The sequence below is a fragment of the Calypte anna genome, chromosome 1, assembly GCF_003957555.1.
Source record: "Calypte anna isolate BGI_N300 chromosome 1, bCalAnn1_v1.p, whole genome shotgun sequence".
Lineage (NCBI taxonomy): Eukaryota > Metazoa > Chordata > Aves > Apodiformes > Trochilidae > Calypte > Calypte anna.
In genome coordinates, this window is record NC_044244.1 from 171,318,682 (window position 1) to 171,341,375 (window position 22,694).

The following is a 22,694-nucleotide window of genomic DNA, read 5'->3' on the forward strand; positions in this document are numbered from 1 at the left end:
GACCCTGTTTCTTATTCTTCCTTTGGGAGAAGAGCCTGCTGCTACTATTCTCTTCAGGAAAGATCTCAGGAAGCCAGTGTTTATATCAGCATGGTTGATGCCAGTTTAGGGCATTTAATGTAGAGACACCATCACATTTAATGTAAGGACACTGTCACCCTAAGTTTCCTTTGTAGTCAAGGGATAAATTCAGCTTCTCTCAGAGCTTGATGTGTGCTCTGAGCTCTGAACCTCTGAAGAGGTGTTCTGGAGACCTCCCTCTCCCCACTGGCTATAGAGGGGTCCTCAGCTGATCAAAATCTTCAGTTTCTGACAGATTCATGACTCTGCAGATGCCAGACTTTCTCCTTGAGACACAGCTCCCTCCCTTGGGAAACACTAATGATAAAGGACACAAACCTCCAGTATCCCAGTACTGAAGTACAACTCGTTTTGGCAATGCTGACTGAGATGGTTTTCATTTCCCAGGTGTATTAATGCAGACATCAAGTCAGCAACGTGAGGTTCCTCCATTTCCAACATTAGATATGAAAGAGTATGCAAAAAATAAAATAAAATAAACTTATCTATCCATCTACATCAGTTTCAAGGCAGGCAGGGGAAATTTGTGCCAGGTAAGGAGCAAGTCCATAGACTGAAATAAGATTTAGTTCCATGCTTAAACCAAGTACACTGCCTTAATGCTTCACCAAACACAGAGTGGGATGGAAATGCACAGCACAATCATGTGTCTTCAGACCAAAGCTTCTCTGGATAAACAGGCTCAAGAATAGGTTACAATTTTTTTGTAAAAGAACATAAGACAAAATAGAGACACTAAGACCAAGAAGTTTTTGAGAGGCACAAGAGGTGCTGAAACAATCAAAAAAATTCCTGCTGAAGGTGTTGGGTGACTTTCTTCTCTTTGTACCTTCAGAAATAATCTTTTTCTACAATGAAAAGGTCTCACAGCACTGGTCAATTAATTTAAAAATAACTGTTTTCTAGAAAACAAAGTATCTTACCAAAATTGCTTTGTAGAAAGATATCAGCTTTTCTATGGAAAATCTGGAAAAAAATTGTTTTCACATTTTCAAAGGAATCTGAACTATTTCAGTGAACCCTCATTTTACTTCGCCTGCAGAGATGCTTTTGCTACACCTTTCATCAAAAGAATGAACTGAAAATGTGTCTGGCTGTTTTATTTGAGTAAGGAAAGAAGCATAAGCCAATGCACCAGTTTGAAATATTTCTTTGAAGTAGGATGAAAGTTAATTTTGTTTGTTTGCTTGCTTGTTTCTTGTGACAGTGTGCACATGCATCATCTTATTCTTAGTAAACACAACCTTACCAAAGTAAAACAACAGGCTTGTGCTGGTGTACCAAGGAAGGGCCATCAAGCATCATCTGCCTGCCTGCACCCAGTTACTGCAAAAAAGCAATAACCAGATTAATTTTAGTTTCCCAAAATAAGCCTAAAAGCAGAACATCAGAAAACCCTAGTTATCATGTAGAAATTGCTGTCCAATATGAAATTTCTGCCCACACCATGGTTTTATGGATACTATAATAAGTCCAGAAAGCAAGTTTTCTAAAATGTTGCCAGAAACCATGTTTAAAAAACAAATATGTTTTTAATTGCGATACAAAACTCTTTTGTACAGTGCTGGAGGCTACCTCAGTGACTTGTGAGATGAGGCTTTCTTTCTTACAATTATTTTCATGAGCAGGGAAGAAGAAATAGTGGCAGTTCATGTGGCTTGGTACAAATGGCAATAACTTGGCTGCCTCAGCCCATTGAAATTCTGTGGCTGACCAAAGCACAGTTATTCTCTAACTGCCAGTGGAAGAGTCCAAAAAGATGCCAAAAACAGTCCCCTCAAAACCCCAGAACTGTAGCACATCTGGGAATGTATATAAATGATTATTATATATGAATTGTGTAATTTTATAGATCCATGACCCTTAAAGTTGAGATCCTGTCTTTAGGCAGTGTATGTATTAAAAAAAAAATTATATTTATATATATATTTGTGTGGATGTGTGTACATATATAAGCACTAGTAGTGGTAGTACTATCCATCAGCAGTGCCTATCTGCTGCTAAGTTATCATCCTTATAAAGAATTAACTATTTCTTCCTCTTCATCATCCTTCTAAACATAAGCATCCCATCCAACACGAAATACCAAAGATATATTGCATTTTTTTTCACTTCATACTCTTGTCCGCGTAGCTGACTGGAAACAATTCTTATCTCCTCTTCTGCTTGTATAAGGAACCACAGCAATTATATAACTGCTGAAAAATTAACCTCTTTTCAGAACAAAATGTATGCAAAATAATTGGAAAAAGAACAACAAAAGAATGTTCAGAATATGGATTTTTCTTGAGCAGGTAACCCCAAAGCATCCCACCATACAAATAAAAGTCCCACTACAATCAGAAGCAAATAAACTCTCTGTGCATCATTCTGGCTGCATTTAGACAAGAAAACCTGTTCCACCAAATCCAAAATCTGCAATTCTTGCATAAATCAGTGACATCATCTTTGGTGACTCACTGCCTATAATATTTATATCCAGCAGGCTGTCTCCCTCGTGGGAAGTGTCTGTACTGCAGAGACCCATAGCTCATTCTAATCCTTGTAGAGGAGGTGAAGATGATGTTCTCTCACCTTGCCTTAATTTCACACGCTTTGCACAATATCCCAGTAGGATTTCTTTTCTGTTTCATGACAACGCTGAGTTCTTTGTCTCCTGAGAAGCTTCATCTTGTGCTGTTTAGGGAACAGCATTGAGAAGACCATATGTGAGTGTGCTCATAGTCCTCTGCATGACATGAATCATCTTGGTAGACTGTTTTAACATGATATATTCAGATAACACAAAAGCTGAAAGATGCACACTTACTAAACATGAGATGTCAGTGGTGCATGCAATATTCATTTTGCTTCAGTCTGTGAAAGAGTGATGATGCATTCTTTCATTACATGCTCATACACTCTTCCTCAAATACTCTCTTACACATTTTTGTTATGTTTTGCCATTATCTGATCTGGTCACCCCAGGCTCCCTTTATAGTCAATAAGAAACAGGCATTTCTGTGGTGCAATTCATCCATCTGAAAGAGACATCTAAAATATGACAGCTGAATGACACTCAAGAAGTACCCTTCAGTCATTTACACCTATATAAAATACAGCCACTTGGCTTGATTTACCTCACAGACAATTGCCCTCTAAGAATGCAAAGACAAAGGACAATCCAAGTCATCCATCTCCGTTGCTCTTTAAACTTCAAGGCTGTAATGTGTGCTATGTCTAAAATATTTCTGGTAGATGGAAAAACCCTCCAAACTGGCAGAGAAAATTGTAAGCAATTTTCCTCATTTCTGTAAATCGTTGAATGTACCTTATTATCCTTATGAAAGGCTCCATTTTCTGCATTTGTGTCCATTCTTGTTTTCCTCTTTTGGGCTGTTAAACTTGTGCAGCACAAGCAATACTATTTGCTTCTCTTCCCCATTACCCTCCTCTTCATGATTAAAAATTTCCATTTTCACTTCACCGGTGAAGAGTTCTGGCAACAGACTCCAGGTTACCTGATTTAAATGCAGTCACAGCTTCACATTGTGGTCTAATGGTTTATATAAATTATTCTACATCAAATCTTCCCTTTTTTATAGCTTATTGATGACACATCTTTTCTCCTTCTGGCTCAGCTTGGATCTCTGCTGCTAGCTAACTCATCAACAGGACTATTTGACATAAAATATGCCAAATAAAGGACAATTATAAGCAGATTTAATAGTGATTTATGTTCCTGCAACTTTGTAAATCTCAAATAATTTTAGTGAAGATATTATGATTCCAGGTTTGCACCAGAACTGAATTCAACATCTGGTTCAGAATTTCATCCAGAGCAAGAATGGTTCAAACTGTGAAGCCTGCGTGTGCATGTGCTGGTGGGGAGGTGCAAGAAAACGAGTGCCTTTCTGAAATGGAAACACCAGGAAATTTTGTAATTATACTATTAAAAACTGGAAAAGCAAGTTGTGTTTCCCACACCCAACATAAAATTATAAACTCAGCCCCATGATGTTCATCTGACCCTTTGAATGCTGTCTCTATCATTTTCTGTCTACGTTATTTATAGAGTATCTGTCACTGCAAACAGGCACCAGCTGCACAACCACAGCTATTTGAATATGATAAAGTTAAAGCCATAGGACTAAGAGTAACAGCCATTAATCTCTAACATGATTCTCACTGCCCACAGTGTGATGCTTACAGTAATACATACACACGAACAGAAAATAAATCTTCATATTTAAATGAACAATCAGTGCTGACTCTTTGCAAGTGGATAGGTCTTAAACACCAACCCAGATCTCAGATCTCTGGAATTTTTAGCACAGATAATGCAAATCATGTGTTGAATGCACAGCATTTCTAGACACACACAGGTATGGCTTCTTCATGCTACCTTTTCCAGTTTTGATTGCCCTGGTTAAGGGACTGCCATCTGCAGCCTGCCCAAGAATCATGTCAACACCCTGCATACTGGTCATATCTGGCAGCTGTGATGCTCGTGTAGCTGGCTCCGACCTGTTTCATCCATAGCCTGATACACAGAAATAAACTGCCATATCAGATGGAAGGTGGTACTTCTGCCTAACCTGGCCTGACATGACAAACACCTGTCCTAAGTAAATAGCAGTGAAAAAACATAACTCTATTTGTCCTCCTTTCCACATGAAAAGATGGTGCATTTGTTTGAGAGCAGAACTTCATAGCATTGCCAAGGCCCTAAAGGTTCTCAACATTTCTTGAACAAATCAGCTTCTGGTGAAATCAGTATATTACCTGTCTGGCCTAAAAGATATGTCTTAATTAAAGACAGAAAAATAACCTAACCTACTCAAATGAGACATCCCCTTTTGTTTGCTTCTGGGAGTTTATTTATTGGTATTTTGAGATATTACTAATGAAAATGAAGGCTAGCTTGGGACAAGTCACACAGGAGTTCTGCCTGTCTCTTATGAACTTTGGTTGTCCACAGGGAGAGACACAGAGGGCTGTTGATCTTCCTCAAGTATGAATTCAGAGAATAAGGCACTGCCTTTTCACACAGAGATGCTCTGCTCTTAGGTAGCCTGAGCAGTGGTATCCAATCCCCCATCTCTTTGTAGAGACAGCCTCAGGAGGGGCTTGAAGGTGCCTGAACTGAGATTCTCATGAGTGAAGGAACAGAGTTTGTGGAGTTATTTGGTTCCCAAAGGCAGATATATATACGTGGTCAGCTCATGTGCTCATGCTTTCTCTCATGAAAAGAGGGAAAGGCCTGGGACAAAATCTGACATAAAGCAGAAACAGGTTATATATATATTTATGCACTTGGCATGTCCTTTCACCAAAACCAAGTGAAAGGCCTTGTCATATGCAGGACAAATCCTCACAGGGCTTACCCTGGGATGGGAAATCATTCCCTCCTGCCCTCAGACAGAGGCCACAGGCAAATCTGCCACAATCTGGCATCTTGGCAGACAGCAAGTTCTAGGTGGTAGGTGGTAGGGTTCTTTAAGATATTGAGAAGTAGCCAACTCTCTTCACTTAGCATGCTACAGGCTTCTCAATAACATCATCACAGACAGCATAGGTCATGAAGGTGGTTTTGGGTCCTGCCTGGGTTATGAAAAATACAAAGGACAACAACTTCAGGTAATGTACAGGAAAAATCACCCAATCTAGTTCCCTCTGAAAATTATCCTGCCAGTGACAGGACTGGACACAGGAGAGCCAGAAAGCAGGGCAGAGCATTCCCTAAACTTCTTGATTTTACAAAAGCTATTCTCAAGGAGCAGTAAAGAAATTGAGTCAATAACTGTCAAGAGATTTTTGAAGCAGTGGTCTGAGAGGAATGTAGGCAGGGGTTCCTCTGTGCTTTCTCCAGGAGGTATGGTTAAACATATTCCTTAATCAGGAAAGCAAGGGGAAAAAAAGACACAAAAGAAAAGAACATGTAGCCCTTTAGCCTTATCTCTTTAAAGAGCCTTATCTCCTTATGTCTGTTTATGCTAAGAATTTTCAACTCATAGATCTCTCCTCCTTCCCTGCTGATAAGGAAGATCCAGAGATGCTTTAGATAAGAAAACTAGGCAGAAGATCACAAACAATCCTTCCTCAGAGCATGTGTCCTGCATCCCTCTGTATCTCTGCACTTTAGCAATTTCTAGAAGGCCCAAACAACACCCTGGTCCTGGTGTGTCAGATGCTACCTGCATGAGAAAGAGTCTCTGGGCCAGTGGGGGCAGGCAAAGGCTGAGAAGGGAAGAAGGCTTTAGTTTAGAGTAGTGGTTAGCTCAAAGATTTCAAAAGTATCTTTTGGATACTCAGTTTGAAATATTCTGAAGCACCTGATCACCAAATATTTTAAGTTGAATACCAAAAATCACTAAAAGTTTCAGAAAACCTTGAGCTACACCAGTGTGTCATGCTAAATAACATTTCCCTCTACACAGGGAACATTCAAGACTCAACACTCACCTCTTTGTGGCCTTCCCTACATTAAACATCACTCATATCCACCTTGTGGATAGGGACAGGTCTTGACATGAGTGTTTTCTAGATCTGAGATACCAATGACATAAAGCAGCTTGTAGAAAATTCAAATATCTTCCAAGTGCAGCCACTGAGGTTGATTTAATTTCCAGCCCTTTTCTGATGGCCTGGTAAGCATCATGGAAGCAACACAAAAGCTACAGAGGAAGGGACAGAGAAATATTCAGGCTACTCACAGTGTGTGTAAATATATGATTCCTTTCTGTAGAGAAACAAGATAAACCAGATGCCTCGAGTTGCCAAAGAGTGGGTGTGAGTCCACCTGTGCCTGGTTAGGGCAGGCCCCCTATTACCAGGGGGCCAATAAAGGTGGGACACACACCCACAGAAAGAAGCTCACTCTTGTGCCAGGCAATGGAGAGGCCAGCAGCTCATCGAGCCTCTGGAGCAAGAAAGGCTCCTCCCACAACACCTTTCCACTTCAAAACTCAAGCAGGTCTGGGCAGCAGGCAGGCTGAATGGCACACGGCTCCAAGACATGCAGGTTGCAAAGAAGAGATTTGCAATTTGTTTCGCTTGGTTTTGGCTTGCTAGAAGTCAGCAAGCCAAATGCAGTCAGAGCCAACTGTCTCAAGTTCTTTTATACGGTGTGAAAGAAAGATCTTTTCAGAAGATGATTCCTGACACCCATCCTGCTCCCTGAGTTGAATAACTTATATTATCTGAGCCTCTGGTGACTGCCCAGGGAGGCTTCAGCTGGTAAGAGTCATCCTAGCCAGAGTTCTACAGGTTGAATGTGTGCCCATGTCCCCTGTCCAGAAGAGTTCCCTTGTATGCATTTCTTTACATCTAATAGAAAATGCTTCCCTCAGTCAGTCCTCTTCCTCTTGTATTTCAGCTACTCCTCTCATTACATTTTTCCTCTTGTTCTCTGGACATTAATGCACTGAGGCACCACCAGAGAAACACTGGGGTGAGGAGGAAGAGAAAACCAGAGTGTTCAAACCCATTTCAGACAGTGAGAACAGAAAACCAGAGCACAGGCAGAACAGCCTGAATGGTTCTGGCATGATTGCAGGCACAACACAAGTAAACATCTGAAAGACAAAACTACTATCAGCTCAGCACAGAAAGTAAGCTGCCAGATCCAAACAAAAATGAGTATGAGGCCCAACCTAAGCCTGTGTACACACACTGAAGAGAGCCAGAAAATCTCTACTCCAGTTTGATATACAGGCCCCAGAGGCCAAGAACTTGACTCTTGGGGCAAGGGGTAGGGGTGGTTTGTGCAAAGTGTGACATCTCAGGCTACATCAAGAGCTTTCTATATGTTTTGGCTCAATAACTGCTCCCAGTTATATGCTGGTGGAAGGAACTTCAGATTCACACCAACCTAACAGAGTTTATTTTGCCATCTGTCTGTGTTTAGTCTTCATATTAATAATTAAAGCAAGCAATGTAGATTGAGATGGAAATTCTTTCCTGAGGAACAGAGCTGTGTGCCATGCAAACCACCCAGCAGCCACCGAAACAGCTGTTTTTTTTTCAAAAATTACTAGTGAGGAAGCTCACCACTCATTTTTCCATAAATGTCAACATTTCTAAGATGTCCAGTGCCATGGGCCTGTTATTTAACATTGCTCCTGAATAAAAAGCATGCCCCCAAATGCTCAGTTATTAGCATGCTGTGACCTCCATGAAGCCTTTTTTTTTTTTAATCTGTAAATGTACTTTCTATAGTCTGTTAACAAAACCATCCTTCCTGTCAATGAAAAAGGCAGTGGAGATGTGATCTGTGAGAGTTTCTCCTGATGGATGTTTTCCCAGCCCAAGCCACAGCACGGAGTTATTTGCACAGATGCCTCTTCCCTGGCACAGGAAACCCTTCCAGTCCACAGCCACCTCCCCCAAAAGGGTCCTTTGCATTCAGTATTGCCTTGGCTCATGGATTTCCTCCACTCAAGAGAGAGGTGGTGGATGTCCCCTAGCCAAGTGGGTCTCTGTGAGCCATTTGCCTCCTTCTAACACAGGTTGTCCAAATGAAAAATTTCACAGGCAAACATACCTTGTCACCACCAGTGGGGGATGTCTTTGCCCTTTTTGAGTTGTTCCCTGTTTTGCACTAAACACAAGTGCTCAGCTTCTATGGGAATATGACCTGGCATTGACTTTTGGCACAGGCTGCTCAGAATTAATTCTAAGAGTGAAGCACTGAGCTGTGGAGGCCCCAGTTCTATTGATAATCCCTTTCACCACATAATCAGATTTTAACCCTCTCTAGCCCTATTACAAAAGTCACTACCCAGGACCAGTACTTCTCTTCTGGAGGATAAAATACTTGAGTTTTTTCCCAGATCTTTTTACCAAAGTTCTCTATAATAAGAGATTTCAGACAGGAATTGAAAAATCCATGCTAAAGGAAGGGAAAACATATTAGGCCTCATGGAATAACAGGGGGAAAACAGAGATCTTGAAATGCTAGTTAAAATGTAATGGCAAGCCTCTAAAGAAAACAAAAATGCTCTCATTTTGTGTGTACATTTGTTCTTTTAATAGCTCTGCTCATTTTGACCCCGGGTCCTAAATTCTTCTCATCAGAAATTCAAGTTTCCATAAAGACAACATAGTAAATTTTGAAGCCAGATTGTAATTAAAGACAGTTACAAGAAAATAATCTCTGGGTAATTTGAATCTTTTTAGAACCAATATGGCTAAACTATTGACAGAATAAAGAGGGGAAATTAATGGATCTCCTATTAGACTTGAGTGAAAGGCAACTGTTTTGTTTGGGAAAACCACACAGCAATTGGCATTTAAATCTGGCTTACAAAGCTTGCTATTGAATTTTTTTAAAGTGTTCTCTCATTGCATATTTTCATCTTAAACAGCAATATTGAAAGAAGCTTACCATGGTTTGGATGTCTGCTTGCAGTTTCTGCAAGGCAGGTGCTCTCAGTGCTTTGCATCAACCAAGTTGCTCCTGCTTGTTGCTGTTCTTCTGGTACAGCAGCTGTGAGTTTCTTTTCCTTTTCCCCCTCTTTTTTTAATTTAATTTCTTGTTTTTATTATTTTTTTTAATTTTTTTTAAATAGTACATCAGTTTTGAATGTTCCAAGCCCATGGTCTGCAGGAGTGAGAGATCCACAGAGAAACATAAACCCCATCATTTGCCTTTCCATATATCCTTTCCCAGAAGAGTAGGCCATATTGCTCTGAAGCAAATGAAAAGTATTTTTGTTGGGCTGACTCAGAACTAAGTGTTTCAAGGTGAAACCATGAAGTTGTTCAGGAGATGTTGGGGTGGGGTGGCATGTTCTTTCTAATACAGCAACCTCAGCTTCTGGAAATCCACAGATTCTGGAAGAGGACTTCTGACTGCTCCACATGCTGCTGTTCAGTCGGTTTATAAGTCTCAAGGTAGGTCTAGGCAGCCAAATGCAGTCCATCATGTGCCCAAACTCTCAGCTGCCTGGTGCTCTCCACAGGTTGCATCCCAACTGCACCTGGCAAGTCCTGCTGATCTTAAATAACACCATTAAAAAACTGAAAAAGCAAATGCTGTGTTTGAAAAGGAAATACTTGTACTGAATCTCTTTATCCTGAAGTATCTCTTACCTTACTTCATTTTTTCCTATCTCATTTCCCATCAGCTCTCTACAGTCAAGAGATGAGCTCCAGATCTACCATAGTGAACGAGATTAGAGTCTAGTCTTTCATATTCCACTTCAGGCTAGAGCAAGTCTGAGGAATTCCTGAGGAATGGCAAGTGGTGAGATGTTGCCATAACAGCTTGAGTGTGGAAAATGCCACCTTGTCATGTGCAAGTATCTCCTGGCAGTGGGGTGCTTTTTCAAAAGCCCTTGGACATACTTTTATGAATAGAAGAGCAGAAACAGTTCTCATATTCACATGACATTCATAGAAATTCTAGGTTTGTGAGTAATTTCACTTCAAGGCATATAATGAATTAATCCTTAGGGCCCAAGTTACATGGGAACATCAGTGACAACCATAGCCCTGCAGGAAGACAGCAGTAAACCTGACAAAGGTGTGGGAGAATTCTTTCTTTCTACCACTCAAAGGTTAGTAGGCTTAGAGGTGAAAAATAGAGGCTAATTCTGGACTTCTTGTGAGTCTAATTTAATTCCTAGAAGTGGAGCTGTGTCTCCTCAAGCTTGGCTCCAGACTGTCTTTTCCAAAAGCAGTGCAATTGTCAGAGTCACTTAACTCCCACTGAGCCTAGTTATGTGCCTTTTGAAAATCCCACTCAGGGTGACTGCAAATCTGGCCCTGACTGTACTCACTTTGGTTTATTCAGCTGTGATTACCAATCAGATCTGCTCACACTGGAGTCCTTCCACTGAACTGCTCTCTTTTCTGGAAGAGTAAAGACTTAAAGCACTGAAGTGAGGGGTGCAAAAATTCATCCTGCATATTGGAAACTGAAAAGTGAAGCTATTGAAGGGTAAGAATGTGATTTATCAGTTCTCTGAAGCGAAGTGACATTAAAGCCAGCTCTGAGTAAGGAATATTTTATTGCTGATCTATCCCCCTTCTCCCTTGCCTGTTCCTCATACAGGTCTGGGGAGATGACAGCACTGTGTTTGTCAGATAACAAGTACTCAGTGTCATACATCAAACCACAAGCAAGCCCAGGCTGAGAGCCTCACATCTGAGCAGTCCCAGTGCTGATGTTACACCTGGGCTTCATTAATGCAGGGAGCCTCATTAATCTGAACACTTTGGGACCACAGAGCCATCTGAATTGATGAAAGCTGCTATTGCTGATGTGGAGTCCTAACCAATGCAAAGACAGATTCCTTTTTTGGTTTTTTTCTTCTTTCTGTAAATGAGTATTTTGGCATAAAACAAAGTGAAACAACTCAAGAAGTTTAGCTTGCATGCACTAAATATAAACATACTCCTGGAAGACACAGAAGCACCTGGTGCAGGAGCAGGTTACCTTTTGACTGACTGAGCTTCTTGGATTAGTAAATTCTGGAATAACAGCATTACAGGCCCCAAGAAGCTGGAAACCTCATATATTGATTCTCCTGGGTCTTGGAAGGAACTTCAGAGTTGGGTCAGAAGTTCTTAGCTCAGGCCTATCTCAAGACTGAACTGAATCTTCAGATCCTCTGCTTATTATTTTTAATCCATCTCTGTATTTTCTGTGCAAAATAGTGTATTGTTTCTGGCAATGACATTACTTTATTCATTTGTTTCCAGACGCAGTCAGAGGAAAGTGGTTGGCTTCTCAGACATGATTTACTGAGATCTCAGTGTCTCCTATGATGTCATGGTTATTTATTATCTAAGGAAATCATCTCCCTGGAAGAGTAAGCACATTTAAAGAGCTAACGTTAATTGGAAACTGTAAAAAAACCCAAAAAACAAACCAAAACAGAACAAATAAGCAAAAAAAAATTAAAAATAATAATAATAAAAAATATATATATAATAAAAAAAAAAGAAGCTTGTGAATTAAGGAGCCTAGAAGTGAATAACAGATACAGACACTGACCGTGTTGAGGACAAAACACTTCCCCTTCCCTTTAATCCCCGATTCTCTTGCTGATCAGAGAAATATGAGGGCTGCAGAATAGCTAGGAATGAACTGCCACCGTGTGGCCAAGGGGCAGCTTTAGCTGCCTTTCTAGAAATCTCCTTCAAGAGCTGTTGCCCTAAGTGACAGTGCTGGCTGCTGTAGCTAATGCCAAGTCTTCTGCTTGATAACACATGTCACTCGAGGGCACTTGCAATGCCTCCCTAGCAGGGACCACAGGCTTCTTTGGTGAGGTCTTGCTCCCTTCTCAGTCTCACTTTATTAAAAGGATGGAACACATAACTTTTAATTCCAGAAGAACTTTTTCTATTTTCTCTAATAAGGCACCTCATATTCTGAAAGGGATCGCATAGGGTTTCATAATCACTGAGCCCTTCAGGTGATGATTCCTGGTCCTGCATATAAAAAGATGGGTATTTTTTTAATATGACAAGCTTGTTAATAGAAAACTTTTTGCCATGCACTAAATTACTGCTAAACAACTATCAGACTCTCTACTCTCTCCTCTTCTGGCCAGTTTAAAGCAGCTGATTTGCCTTCATTCTGATTTGCCTTCAAATTCTTTCAAAGCACCATGTTTTTCTAGGCATTTTACTCAAGACAAGAGTCATTGCACTGACTTGGTTCTACTTTGCCAGGGCCATAACTCACAGCCATAAGCCCATAAGGTGGCAAAAGCCCCTACATGCATCCTGCTGAGACTGCCCAGCTTCAAGCTGCATTTGTTTCTTGTGGACCTGATCCATCACAAAAACAGAACAGGTGCTCTCCCAAATTTGCCCAAGTGGAGCTACAAACTGGCCCTACAGCTGTGAAAATTTGGAAGACATCCACTAGGTGCTAATCTAATATTTTTCCTACACCCCATTCAATCCAGCACAGCAGATAACGATGCAGCTTTGCTATGTGTTACCTTGGAGGGCTTCCTGCATTACTTAATGTGGTGCTGACACCTCCTGCCTCCATTGTCACTTTATGGCACTGGAAGATCCAAACCAGAGTGCGCATCTTGTCCAGCTTCCAGCTTTCCATTAGCTGCCTATATTTCTTCTGTTTCTTCCAGAGATACTTACAATTTCAGCTCACTTATGTGCATCATGCTTAAACCAAGTTGCTTAACACAAAAGAACAAAATTATTTTTAATGCCCCCAGGACAAGATCTCTCCAACAGACTTTATCTCTCTTCAGTTACTGGATTCTTGTACACAATGTGTTGAATTTCTTATGGACAGCTGTGGATGTGACAGCACAGAAATTGATAGCCAGAGTCCCACTGGAGCTGATGTTCAGAAATGACATTTGATCAAGGAACTTGAAATACCCCAATACTTCAGCTGAGTTGGATTCAAAAAAACAATAGAAGAGGTGCTCTCCTAAAGATCATCTCTATTAAGCCAGTGCACTCTGGGAAAGAGCTTCTGGGGATCAGTGCTGCAGGGAACACTTGCACACATCAGCCTTGATCGATCCAGCTTCTAGTTGATGCACTTCATTATCAGGGCCTGAGGCCATGACTGAAAGAACTCACTAATAATCTCCGCAAGGAATCTAGGTCATCCAGAGCTCTGCTGGTCATGAATAATTCTTCTGTACAATCTGCATTGTCAGAGAATGTATAGTAATAGGTGTTTAATTTCAGCATTGCAATGCCTGAAATAGCTGCCTGTTGCTACCCATGGCAGACAGAGTCTTTTTAATGTCAGTGCCTCTGCACTCTGCCTCCAAAGGCCCTGAGGGAATAAAACAGAGAAGCTGAGGATCAGCTTTGTAGGGAACTGAGTGCTCCTGGAAACTGTGTGGAAAGCTGCCTGAAGTGAGTCAGAATTAGGCAGGGGCATAGTTCTGTCTTGGGCAATACAGAGGGTGCTACCATCCACACTAAACCCTTCCCTGAGGAGGCAGCTAATCCCCCACATTTCAGCCATGGGGGATGGAAACACCTCACTTGCCTCCCCTTTCCTCTCTCCTGCTCCCTTTCTGCTCAAATGCCCTATTCTAGCACAGGCAGCACAACAATGAGCTTCTGGGCTTGAACTCTCTGCTCCTCACAGAGTGCCCCAAGATGCTCGGGCCACTCTCTCGAGCTCTGTTGGAGCTGAGTCATGTCCAGCTTGCAAGGACTTGTATGTTAGGGGAAGGAAGATGCCTGTATTTATGGAATAGGAGGTAGAAAATATTCCCAGAGAAAAAGTTCTTAATTTTACTTGCTTAATTAAAATTTCTTAAGACGGTAACAGGTTTGAAGTGAGCTTTAAGAAAAGGGGGAAAAAGTAATCACAGAATCCAAATCAAAATTGCAAATCTTTTCTCCCCCTTCTGTTTCTTACTGATAAAAGCAAACATATTTCACACTGTAGTTGGTGTGCTGGACAGCAGAGAGACCCTTCCCCTGGGTCACAGCAGATAACCAGAGATATCTCCATTTTACAAGCACAGACAAGAAGTCACAAGGAAGGTCAAACATGCTGAAGCCGTTTGGTTCTGGGCATCACAGTGCATCCTTAAAAGAACAGAATAAAGATCAGCTACTCCAATGAGTAAAACCTTGGCACTATGAACATGAAGCACAGCCCAGGATAGAACACTGTTGGAATCCTTCTCTTCCTCTTTAATCAGTATTCTAATTATGCACATGTCTAATTCTGTTAATAGTTACTTCAAAAAGATGAGGTTTTCTGTCAGCATCCATTCATGTTGCATGTTCTAGTAGCAAAAAGGTGACCACACACTGAGTGAAATCTTCTGCGGCAATTTCAGTGAGAGATTCTGCTTGGAAAGAGGTTTTAGGGTGGCATGGTTACCAAAAATGTTCAATTTGTTTTTGCCTTAAATGATCATCTGTCAAAGTCAGAGCAGTTTTAAAGACAACTATGATGTTCAGTTCAGGGCAGACAGGTAGGATTGGGGAGGTAAAAAGGCAGCAACACAGTATAGAGAAAACAGCCTAATCTTGAGAAGCACAGGCAGCATCAGAGCAAAACCTAGATCTTAATTTAAACTCTTCATAAAGATGTATTAATGATGCTGGTTAAACTGATTATTTTGAAAAGGATACACACAAGTAAAACAGAGGCAAAATCACCTCAGGAATTATAGTGCTACAGAAACAATTCACTTCTCCCCTTCATGAACACCATTAGAAAAATAAACAAAATGTTTTCAGCAAACAGGAGATACCATCTCTGACTGGAGCAACACATGGGGTTTTGGCACTCTCCTATCTCATGTCAGAAAGTGTCCTAGATATGTGAGATCTGAGAGAGGTACTTCCACCTCGTGGCAGAAACGCTGCTTGTATAACTCAGTCCCAAAGACTAGGAACACAAATCAGCAAGAACTGTCACCTGCCAAATGTTCCGTGTAGTGACGAGAAGGTTTATGGAGGTTATGATAAATCAGATGAGTTATACGGATGGCCAGTGCCTTAGGAAAGTTATCCAAGCCTGGGGACATAAAAACTGCTGAACACAGAAACAAGAAATCACCAGTGAATCACCAGCTGGTCACACCAGTGCTGCCATGATCCATCTCTCACAGTGAACCACTGATTGAACACCAGGTGAAAAAATCAGAAAAAGGGAAGATGCTTGATCCCAAACACCTCAGCAGATTTTTAAGACAAAGTACAAGCAGGGGGATGTGGCTCAGACTGATGGCTGTGATATCAATAGTATTGCCCTACCTGAATGACCATAGGCTGGTACAGGCACTACATCCTTGTCCCTTTCTGAGCATCTTTACATTGCTGTACATCAGTAAAACTGGCAGAGTATGAGGCTTAACAGTTTTCCAAGTATCTAAAATGAAAGAGCCTGAAGAGGAACACTTCTACACTGTGTTCTTCTTCATATATGATCTTTAGTGATGAAGTAGCAGAATTCCAAATATTGGATATAATTGATTGTTGATGCATTGGATTTCTTTACAGATTGGCTTCTGCCCTTGAGAACAACATTTACTCCAGTTTATTCACAAAAGTTTTCTTCCTCAAGACATTAAGCTTTTCTGGTGTACACTGGGATGCCTTGATTCAGCAATTGGGCATTAAAATAGATGAAAACTAGCAGGTGGTATAACCATATGAAAAAAATGTATAAATTTGTGCATGTGGTGAGCCCCTTGATATTTTATCCCAGAACAGAACCATGAGCAATAGCAAACAGAGTACAAGATGGCTTTTTTTTCTTTTCAAAGCACACTGAAGCAATCCCTAAAAACACAGGTTTCTAACATGGGTTCCTTCACTGAAGGTTTTTCTGCTTTTACCTCAGGCTGCTTGTACCCCAGTGCTGCTGTATATGCTTAGAGCACAGAGTCAACGATGGCACATGCAAATTTTCACATGCAAAACAAGCAGAAAATTCTGCTTTGGTGCTCTGAAGTTGGAAACACTGGTGCAAAAGCTCCAACATATTAGCTGAACTGCTCGAATAGCTTTGCAGTACTGGAAACAGATGAAAAATTACTGCAGCAGACAGTCTCTGAATCATTGCTTTCAATAACAGCACTGGAAAAAAAGGTTTGTCAAGCTGGAGTTCCCCTCAAGCTGAATGACAAAGCAGTGTTGTTAGGCACAATGAACTCAATTAGTTAAATCCTCATATGAGTCCAAAGTTGGAATAGCCACAGCTTAAAATATATCCCACACAAAGGACCTTCAATGACTACATGCCACTTCTAGACTGTAGAAGTTGGGTCAGGGGTAAAAAAAAAAACAAACCAAGTTTTCTGTGCCCTATTTCATACATTCTCTCTTTCAGTCTTTCAGTATTCTTTCTTACGTGTCTTGGGTTTAAATTTTAAAGTGCTATATGCTCCTTCCACAGCTTTGGGCAAGTACATGGGATGTCTTTCCAACCTCTTCCTAGAGCCAGTGGTTCTCCTCTGGCTGTTTCTTTGAGACTGATTCACAGCCTTGGATGCTTGGGCAGCATCTTGTGAGTATCTCCGGGGAGCACGAAGGATCCAGTTTGAATGTAAACTGTGTTCACTTGTGCTGGTAGCAACTGAAAGACAGAAGATAATCTTGTGTTAACAGTTTTCCATGCACATTGAGAGGATAAGGTGCCTGCTGGGTCCTCCCTGGAAGTAATGATGAGAAACCAGCCTGATTTCACTAGAGGATGTTACTTGGGAAGAGATTCATATCAGCTATTATTTCAATGTCTGCTCTCTAAATTGGTATGACAGAGCCAGTTCCTTTATACATACCTTGAGAGCACAGCTAATCTGTTCTGTTTCAGATCTCTGCCTAAGACAAAGGAATGAAATGTGTTTCTTTTCACTGATTATAGAGGATAGGTAATGAGCCTGGATAGGCACATCTTCATTTAGTTGGGACATGCCATCCTCTCTGATGCAAATGTACCATTATTTCAAATAATGTCTAAATTACTTCTTTTTTGTTTGTAGAAGAGAAAATTTCCAACCATTTTTCAATGAGAAAAATGAAAAACATATGAAGGAAAAAACATCTTTATACTTTTCATAGCTCTCCTCCAAAAACAGCTTGGGGTTGAGATGCAAGGATGGAATTCAGCTATGGGCAGAAGGCAAGAACCATACCAGCATGACATATGCTCCATTTTCTCATGCAATGGCCACACATGCAATATTTACACCCTTTCAACTGGGTACAAGCAATGCATTGCTGTCATTTCACATACTGCATTTAATGGTCCTAGATTTGAGGAGCAACACTTGGAGGAAAACTCTGCCCATTAAATAAGCAAACAAGGTCTTACAATTCCACTCTTCCATCTAACCTTTGCACACCAAAAGTAATAGTATTTGGTCTGGTTTATACTGCACCATCAAAATCAACATCCACGTTTGGCAGATCCACATCAGGAACTCTCCGTCGTCTCTCTGAATCCAGGTCTGCTATAACTGAGTCAAAGAAAGCCATTGCTTCTTTTACATCTGAACTGGGCTGAGGGCCTTTTCTCTCCATGGATGCCTGTTGATCACATAAAGGGAGGAAAGGAGTTAGCTATGGGTTGGGCACAATGACTTCTTAATGAGCAAACTGAATAAGGAAGAAGCTGCAAAAATGGTATTTGATTTCAGACCTCAAGCTGTGAGAAAAGGGCACAGGTCCAGAATACTACACAGTCTGTAATCATCAAAGAAAAAGCACGACAGCAGTCTGACAAACATCCATCTTGTTACATACTCAGCACCAAACATCTTCCTCTGGGGCACTGCAAGGCAGGTGTTATAAAATCCCTCAGAACCCCCGTATCGAGCCATTTAATTAGGTGGGTAAGTGACAGCTGGGCTTTGTGGCCCAATTTATTCTACCTAGCAGTAGGTACCTAATGAGACACACATTAGAAATGTAGTCAGGCAGGGTTCCTGCTGTAATTAATGCAGGGCTCAAGTGCCTTCAGAAGATGAGTCAGGCCTTAGGTAGGCTGAATTCCCCTCTGCAGGCAGCTCTTTCTCTAAGCTGCAGAGGGATTGTGGGGTAACTGGGTTACTAATTTAAGCATCTTATTAAAATGCCTAGGTTAGGTTAAATGAATCCAGACCTAAATTGCTCAAGTCTTTCTGAAATGGGAAAGGACTGTGTGTGCTAAAATATGAGTCATTCAACACTGTGCTAATTCCCACAGGAAAGTCAAGGGGTTTAAAATTAGGAACCTGTCTTGATAAAAAAGCATATGCCTGTCTATATATGTTGAAGAAGTTACAAAGCCTCAGTGAGCAATTCAGTAGGTCCATATGGGATTAATACTTCCTGCTAAGCTCTGCCTAATGAAGGGCTGTATATTTTCCCTGTCAGTCCAAGGCAGTTGTGCTGCCAGAGAGAAATATAGAAAGTACAGCAAGTCAGACAAATGCTACCTTGGGTTTCAAGCATGCAAGCAAAAGGTACACGTTGTATGAAATCTCTGAAGGACCAGCTTGCTCTCCATTCTGTGGAGGCAGAGAGAGGAGCAAGCTTACTCCCCTCCTGACATTGTGGGTTGATTGACATCCTCACAAGTGCTGTACTTTAACAGCTACCACATCTACTGAAAATAGAGACTGTTATTATGGCTAATTCCTTAGTTAATTTTAAAGAAATCATAGAATTGGCTGGGTTGGAAGGGACCTCTGAGATCATCAAGTCCAACCCTGGATCCACAACCACTGCAGTTACCAGACCATGGCACTGAGTGCCACATCCAGTCTCTTTTTAAATATCTCCAGGAATGGAGAATCCACTATTTCCCTAGGCAGCCCATTCCAAATGCCTGTGTATATCCAGCATTCACACACCTCTTGATTATCTCTATTCTCTCTTCTCTGTTTTCTCTCACTAGACTCAATTGTAAGATTTTGAATCCACAGTCAGACTGTAGTCCAGTCCCTAGGGTGTCTTTCAGTTAAAGCTTCCATGAGGACAGAGTTGCCTAGACAAAGTAATTTGCCATTTATCATGCACCACATAGAAAAAGAAATTAATTTCCACAAGTAAAGAATTCAATACAAACAGGGGAAAAAAGAGCCAAGCCTGTTGATAAGATGAACCTTGCAATCTGTGAACAGAAAATCTGTAGTTAGGAAGCAGAGTATTCTAGAAGCCTTCTTAACATTTCCCGAGTTCTTGAAAAACAAGAGTTGTGCATCTGTGACCCTGCCATTTGTGTCAACAAGAATGACTCTGATATGTAGCATATCCTGCTCATTTTCCTGCCTGTTCCTAAGGCAGGCACTCATGGAGATATCATGCCAGCCAGTACCAGGGACATTTATACATATGAACTAGCTGGTCACACTTAGATGTCAGCACTCTCAGCTTCATTCTGTGGGAGGTTCACTTATTGCCAAATCAAATTGAAGCTTTTGGCATTTTTCTTAAGTGGTATTTTCAGTGGCAAATCTCAGAAATTCACAAACCTGCATTAATCCTAGCTGTGTAGAACCTACCTCCCACCCTCCTGGTCTATATGGTATTAATACCCTTTTACATTAATAGTAAAACCTATTTTCTTTTGGTCAATGTGTTTCTCCACTCACATGGATATACACTTATCTGATGCCCCCCACCTGTTTCCCTCTGTGGTTCTGTGCTTCATTTCAAAATCACATGAATCTCTGTCTCAAAGTGGTGGCTGATAGTATTACCCCACACTTTGAGACTTAAACACTTGTATTAGGGCACTTTTACACTAATTGTCCAACTGTGAAAATGTTGTGAATCTGTGATTCCAATACTATTCTTAGATTCTGAGAGTCACCCTTCAAAGCATTCAAAAGGTGACATAAAGCCAAATAAACCCAACTAAAAATTCTCACTGACTGAATGGATGTTAGATAAAAACATAGAATTAAAGAATGGGGTATCTAGCCTGAAACACACAAGCTTTGTCCTTTGATTAATACCTGCAACAGATCTCAGCTTCAGCCATTCTGACGTCCTGCTGTGACAACACTTTCAAAACATGGCAATAACTTTCTGGTGAAGTCTACCTGGCCTAATCAGTAAGTCATCCGTACATCCCTCCTTCCTAACATCCCCATTAATATCCACTTTAAAGACTGCACTGGGTAACCTGTGAATCTGCTCTCAAACTCATGTTTGTGGTCATGTTACCTGAGCACATCACTGCAATTGCTGCAATCCTTTGTTCTCAATCAAGTAAGAGTCAAAGTAATGACTGAAGTATCTAGAGATGAGTGATCTATCAACTGCAACCAGGAGGAAGCTTTGTAATACTTTTCTCTCCAGAATATATAGAAATAGTTTGCACCAAAGGTGGTGTTTTAATTTTACTATTGTTGTATAATTACAGTGAAAGGGGAAAAATTATACCATCTCAAAACCAATGACTGATCAGAAACAGAATCCTATTTCTTTAAATGAATTTACAGTTATTTTGTGTAAGAAACTTTATGGCAATAAAAAAGATGCCAGAAAACCTAGGGATTACTGTGCTTGTCAGTCATCATGGACAACCATTTGTGGAGAATTCTGAGGCACTCAAGTAGTCTGTCAGGGTACCAAGAGAAAAGCTCACTCTTTCAAAACTCATTTTCAGGTACTTCCCATACTCTCTCATACCTCTTTCCCACTCCTATTTTCTCTCCACTCACAAAAACACATAGACATATATATTTATTTTTGTGCTCATACTTAATTTCATCTTGCTCAACAACAATAAGGTATTTAGCAGCATTTCAAATGATGTAACAGTAAAAAAAAACACTTCCTGAGCAGAAAAACAACATAGGTCATACAGATAATTGGTTCATGACTTAAGACCAAGCACATGACAGAAGTTCTTAGTAATTACCTTAGAAGACTCTTTGGAAGGAAGTGGAAGAAATGATGTCTTTCCAGTTTTGGATGATTTTGTGGACATTGGGGAATCTGCAGCCATATACATAGATTTCAAGTTGTTGATGTTATCAAGATATTTTTTCCTCAAGGCTAACAGATCCTGTAAGTACTTCAAGCAGTCCTGAGTCTTAGAGTACATCCAGTCTCTATCTTCCTCTTTTGGCTGGGAGCAAGACTCGATGCTGCTTGTACTTTTGCATTTTTTTAATGGTTCACTAAGTTTTTCCTGCTCACCTCCAAGGACATACATAGAGGTGCTGCGGATCAGTCTTACTGCAGAACCTGTGCCATCACCATAAGGGATGTCATCTGTCACATTTCTTCGGTGGCAGTTGGGGTGAAATATAGAATGGATCTTTTTAAACATAGTGTGACACTTCTTCACCTTTATACTTTTACCAGCTCCTTAGTGTAACCCTAGATCTGGTAATCAGCAGCTGTTCTCTTGCTCTCAGCAGATAGAAAATTTTACCACTTTAGGCAATGAGGAAAAAATCCCCAAACTAAACCAATCAAACAAAAAAACCCCAACCCTTTTTCTGCCCAAATTGCTCTCAGCCTAATGCATTGGGAGGAGTATGATGGTAAGGCAGAAGTGTGTTTTCTATTCCATTTGTGTCAGCCCAACAGCTTCATCCTTTCCTCGGTTTAAAACGAGGTCAAATACCATGCTTTGCCCTTTCATTTGGCTGTTGCTCCCCACCAAATCGATCAGCATGGAGATGGGTATCCTCTCCTTCCCCTTCCTTGGGTTCCGCTGTCACCTCCGCTCTGTCACCCACGAGGTCCCTCGCCGGGCGCAGCCGCCGGGCTCCGGGCGCTGTCCGTGGTGCTGAAGCGCTGCCGCTCTCCGCCCAGCATCCCCCCGCCTCCTGGGACAGGACTCTGCCGGGGACCTTTTTTTGGAAGAGCTTCAGCCTCGATGGGGACAAAGGTGTGAGTAGGGAATAGTTTCTGTCCAACCGAGTTCAGCTGCTGAAAAGAGTTGCTCCGGGTTTCACCCGACGGTAACCAAGAGATGGCTACAGCTACCTGATCCTTCAGCACTACCAGGAACAAACTGGATTCGGGTGTCAGGCTCTATTACACTCAATACAAAGGTGCCCGGTGTAAGGGATGATGAAAAATAAAACACTTTCCCAAGTACTCATCTGTCAAAAATAGTGCAGACAGAAACAAATTAATTTGTATCTTCCCACGTTAGTCCTTCTCCTAGCTCAATGCAAGAATGTTTAATGCAATGGTTTGAAGAGAGA

General features: G+C 41.1%; 1 protein-coding gene across 1 annotated transcript; it reads right to left on the reverse strand.

Moving 5' to 3' along the window:
• Window positions 1-16,871: 16,871 nt before the first annotated feature.
• C1H13orf42 (chromosome 1 C13orf42 homolog) lies at window positions 16,872-21,805 on the reverse strand. Its single transcript, XM_030469466.1, has 3 exons — window positions 21,392-21,805; window positions 17,919-18,066; window positions 16,872-17,113 (listed from the first exon to the last, which is right to left on the reverse strand). The coding sequence occupies exons 1-3, from the start codon at window positions 21,803-21,805 to the stop codon at window positions 16,872-16,874; spliced, it is 804 nt and encodes a 267-aa protein (XP_030325326.1).
• Between the last annotated feature and the right edge of the window lie 889 nt (window positions 21,806-22,694).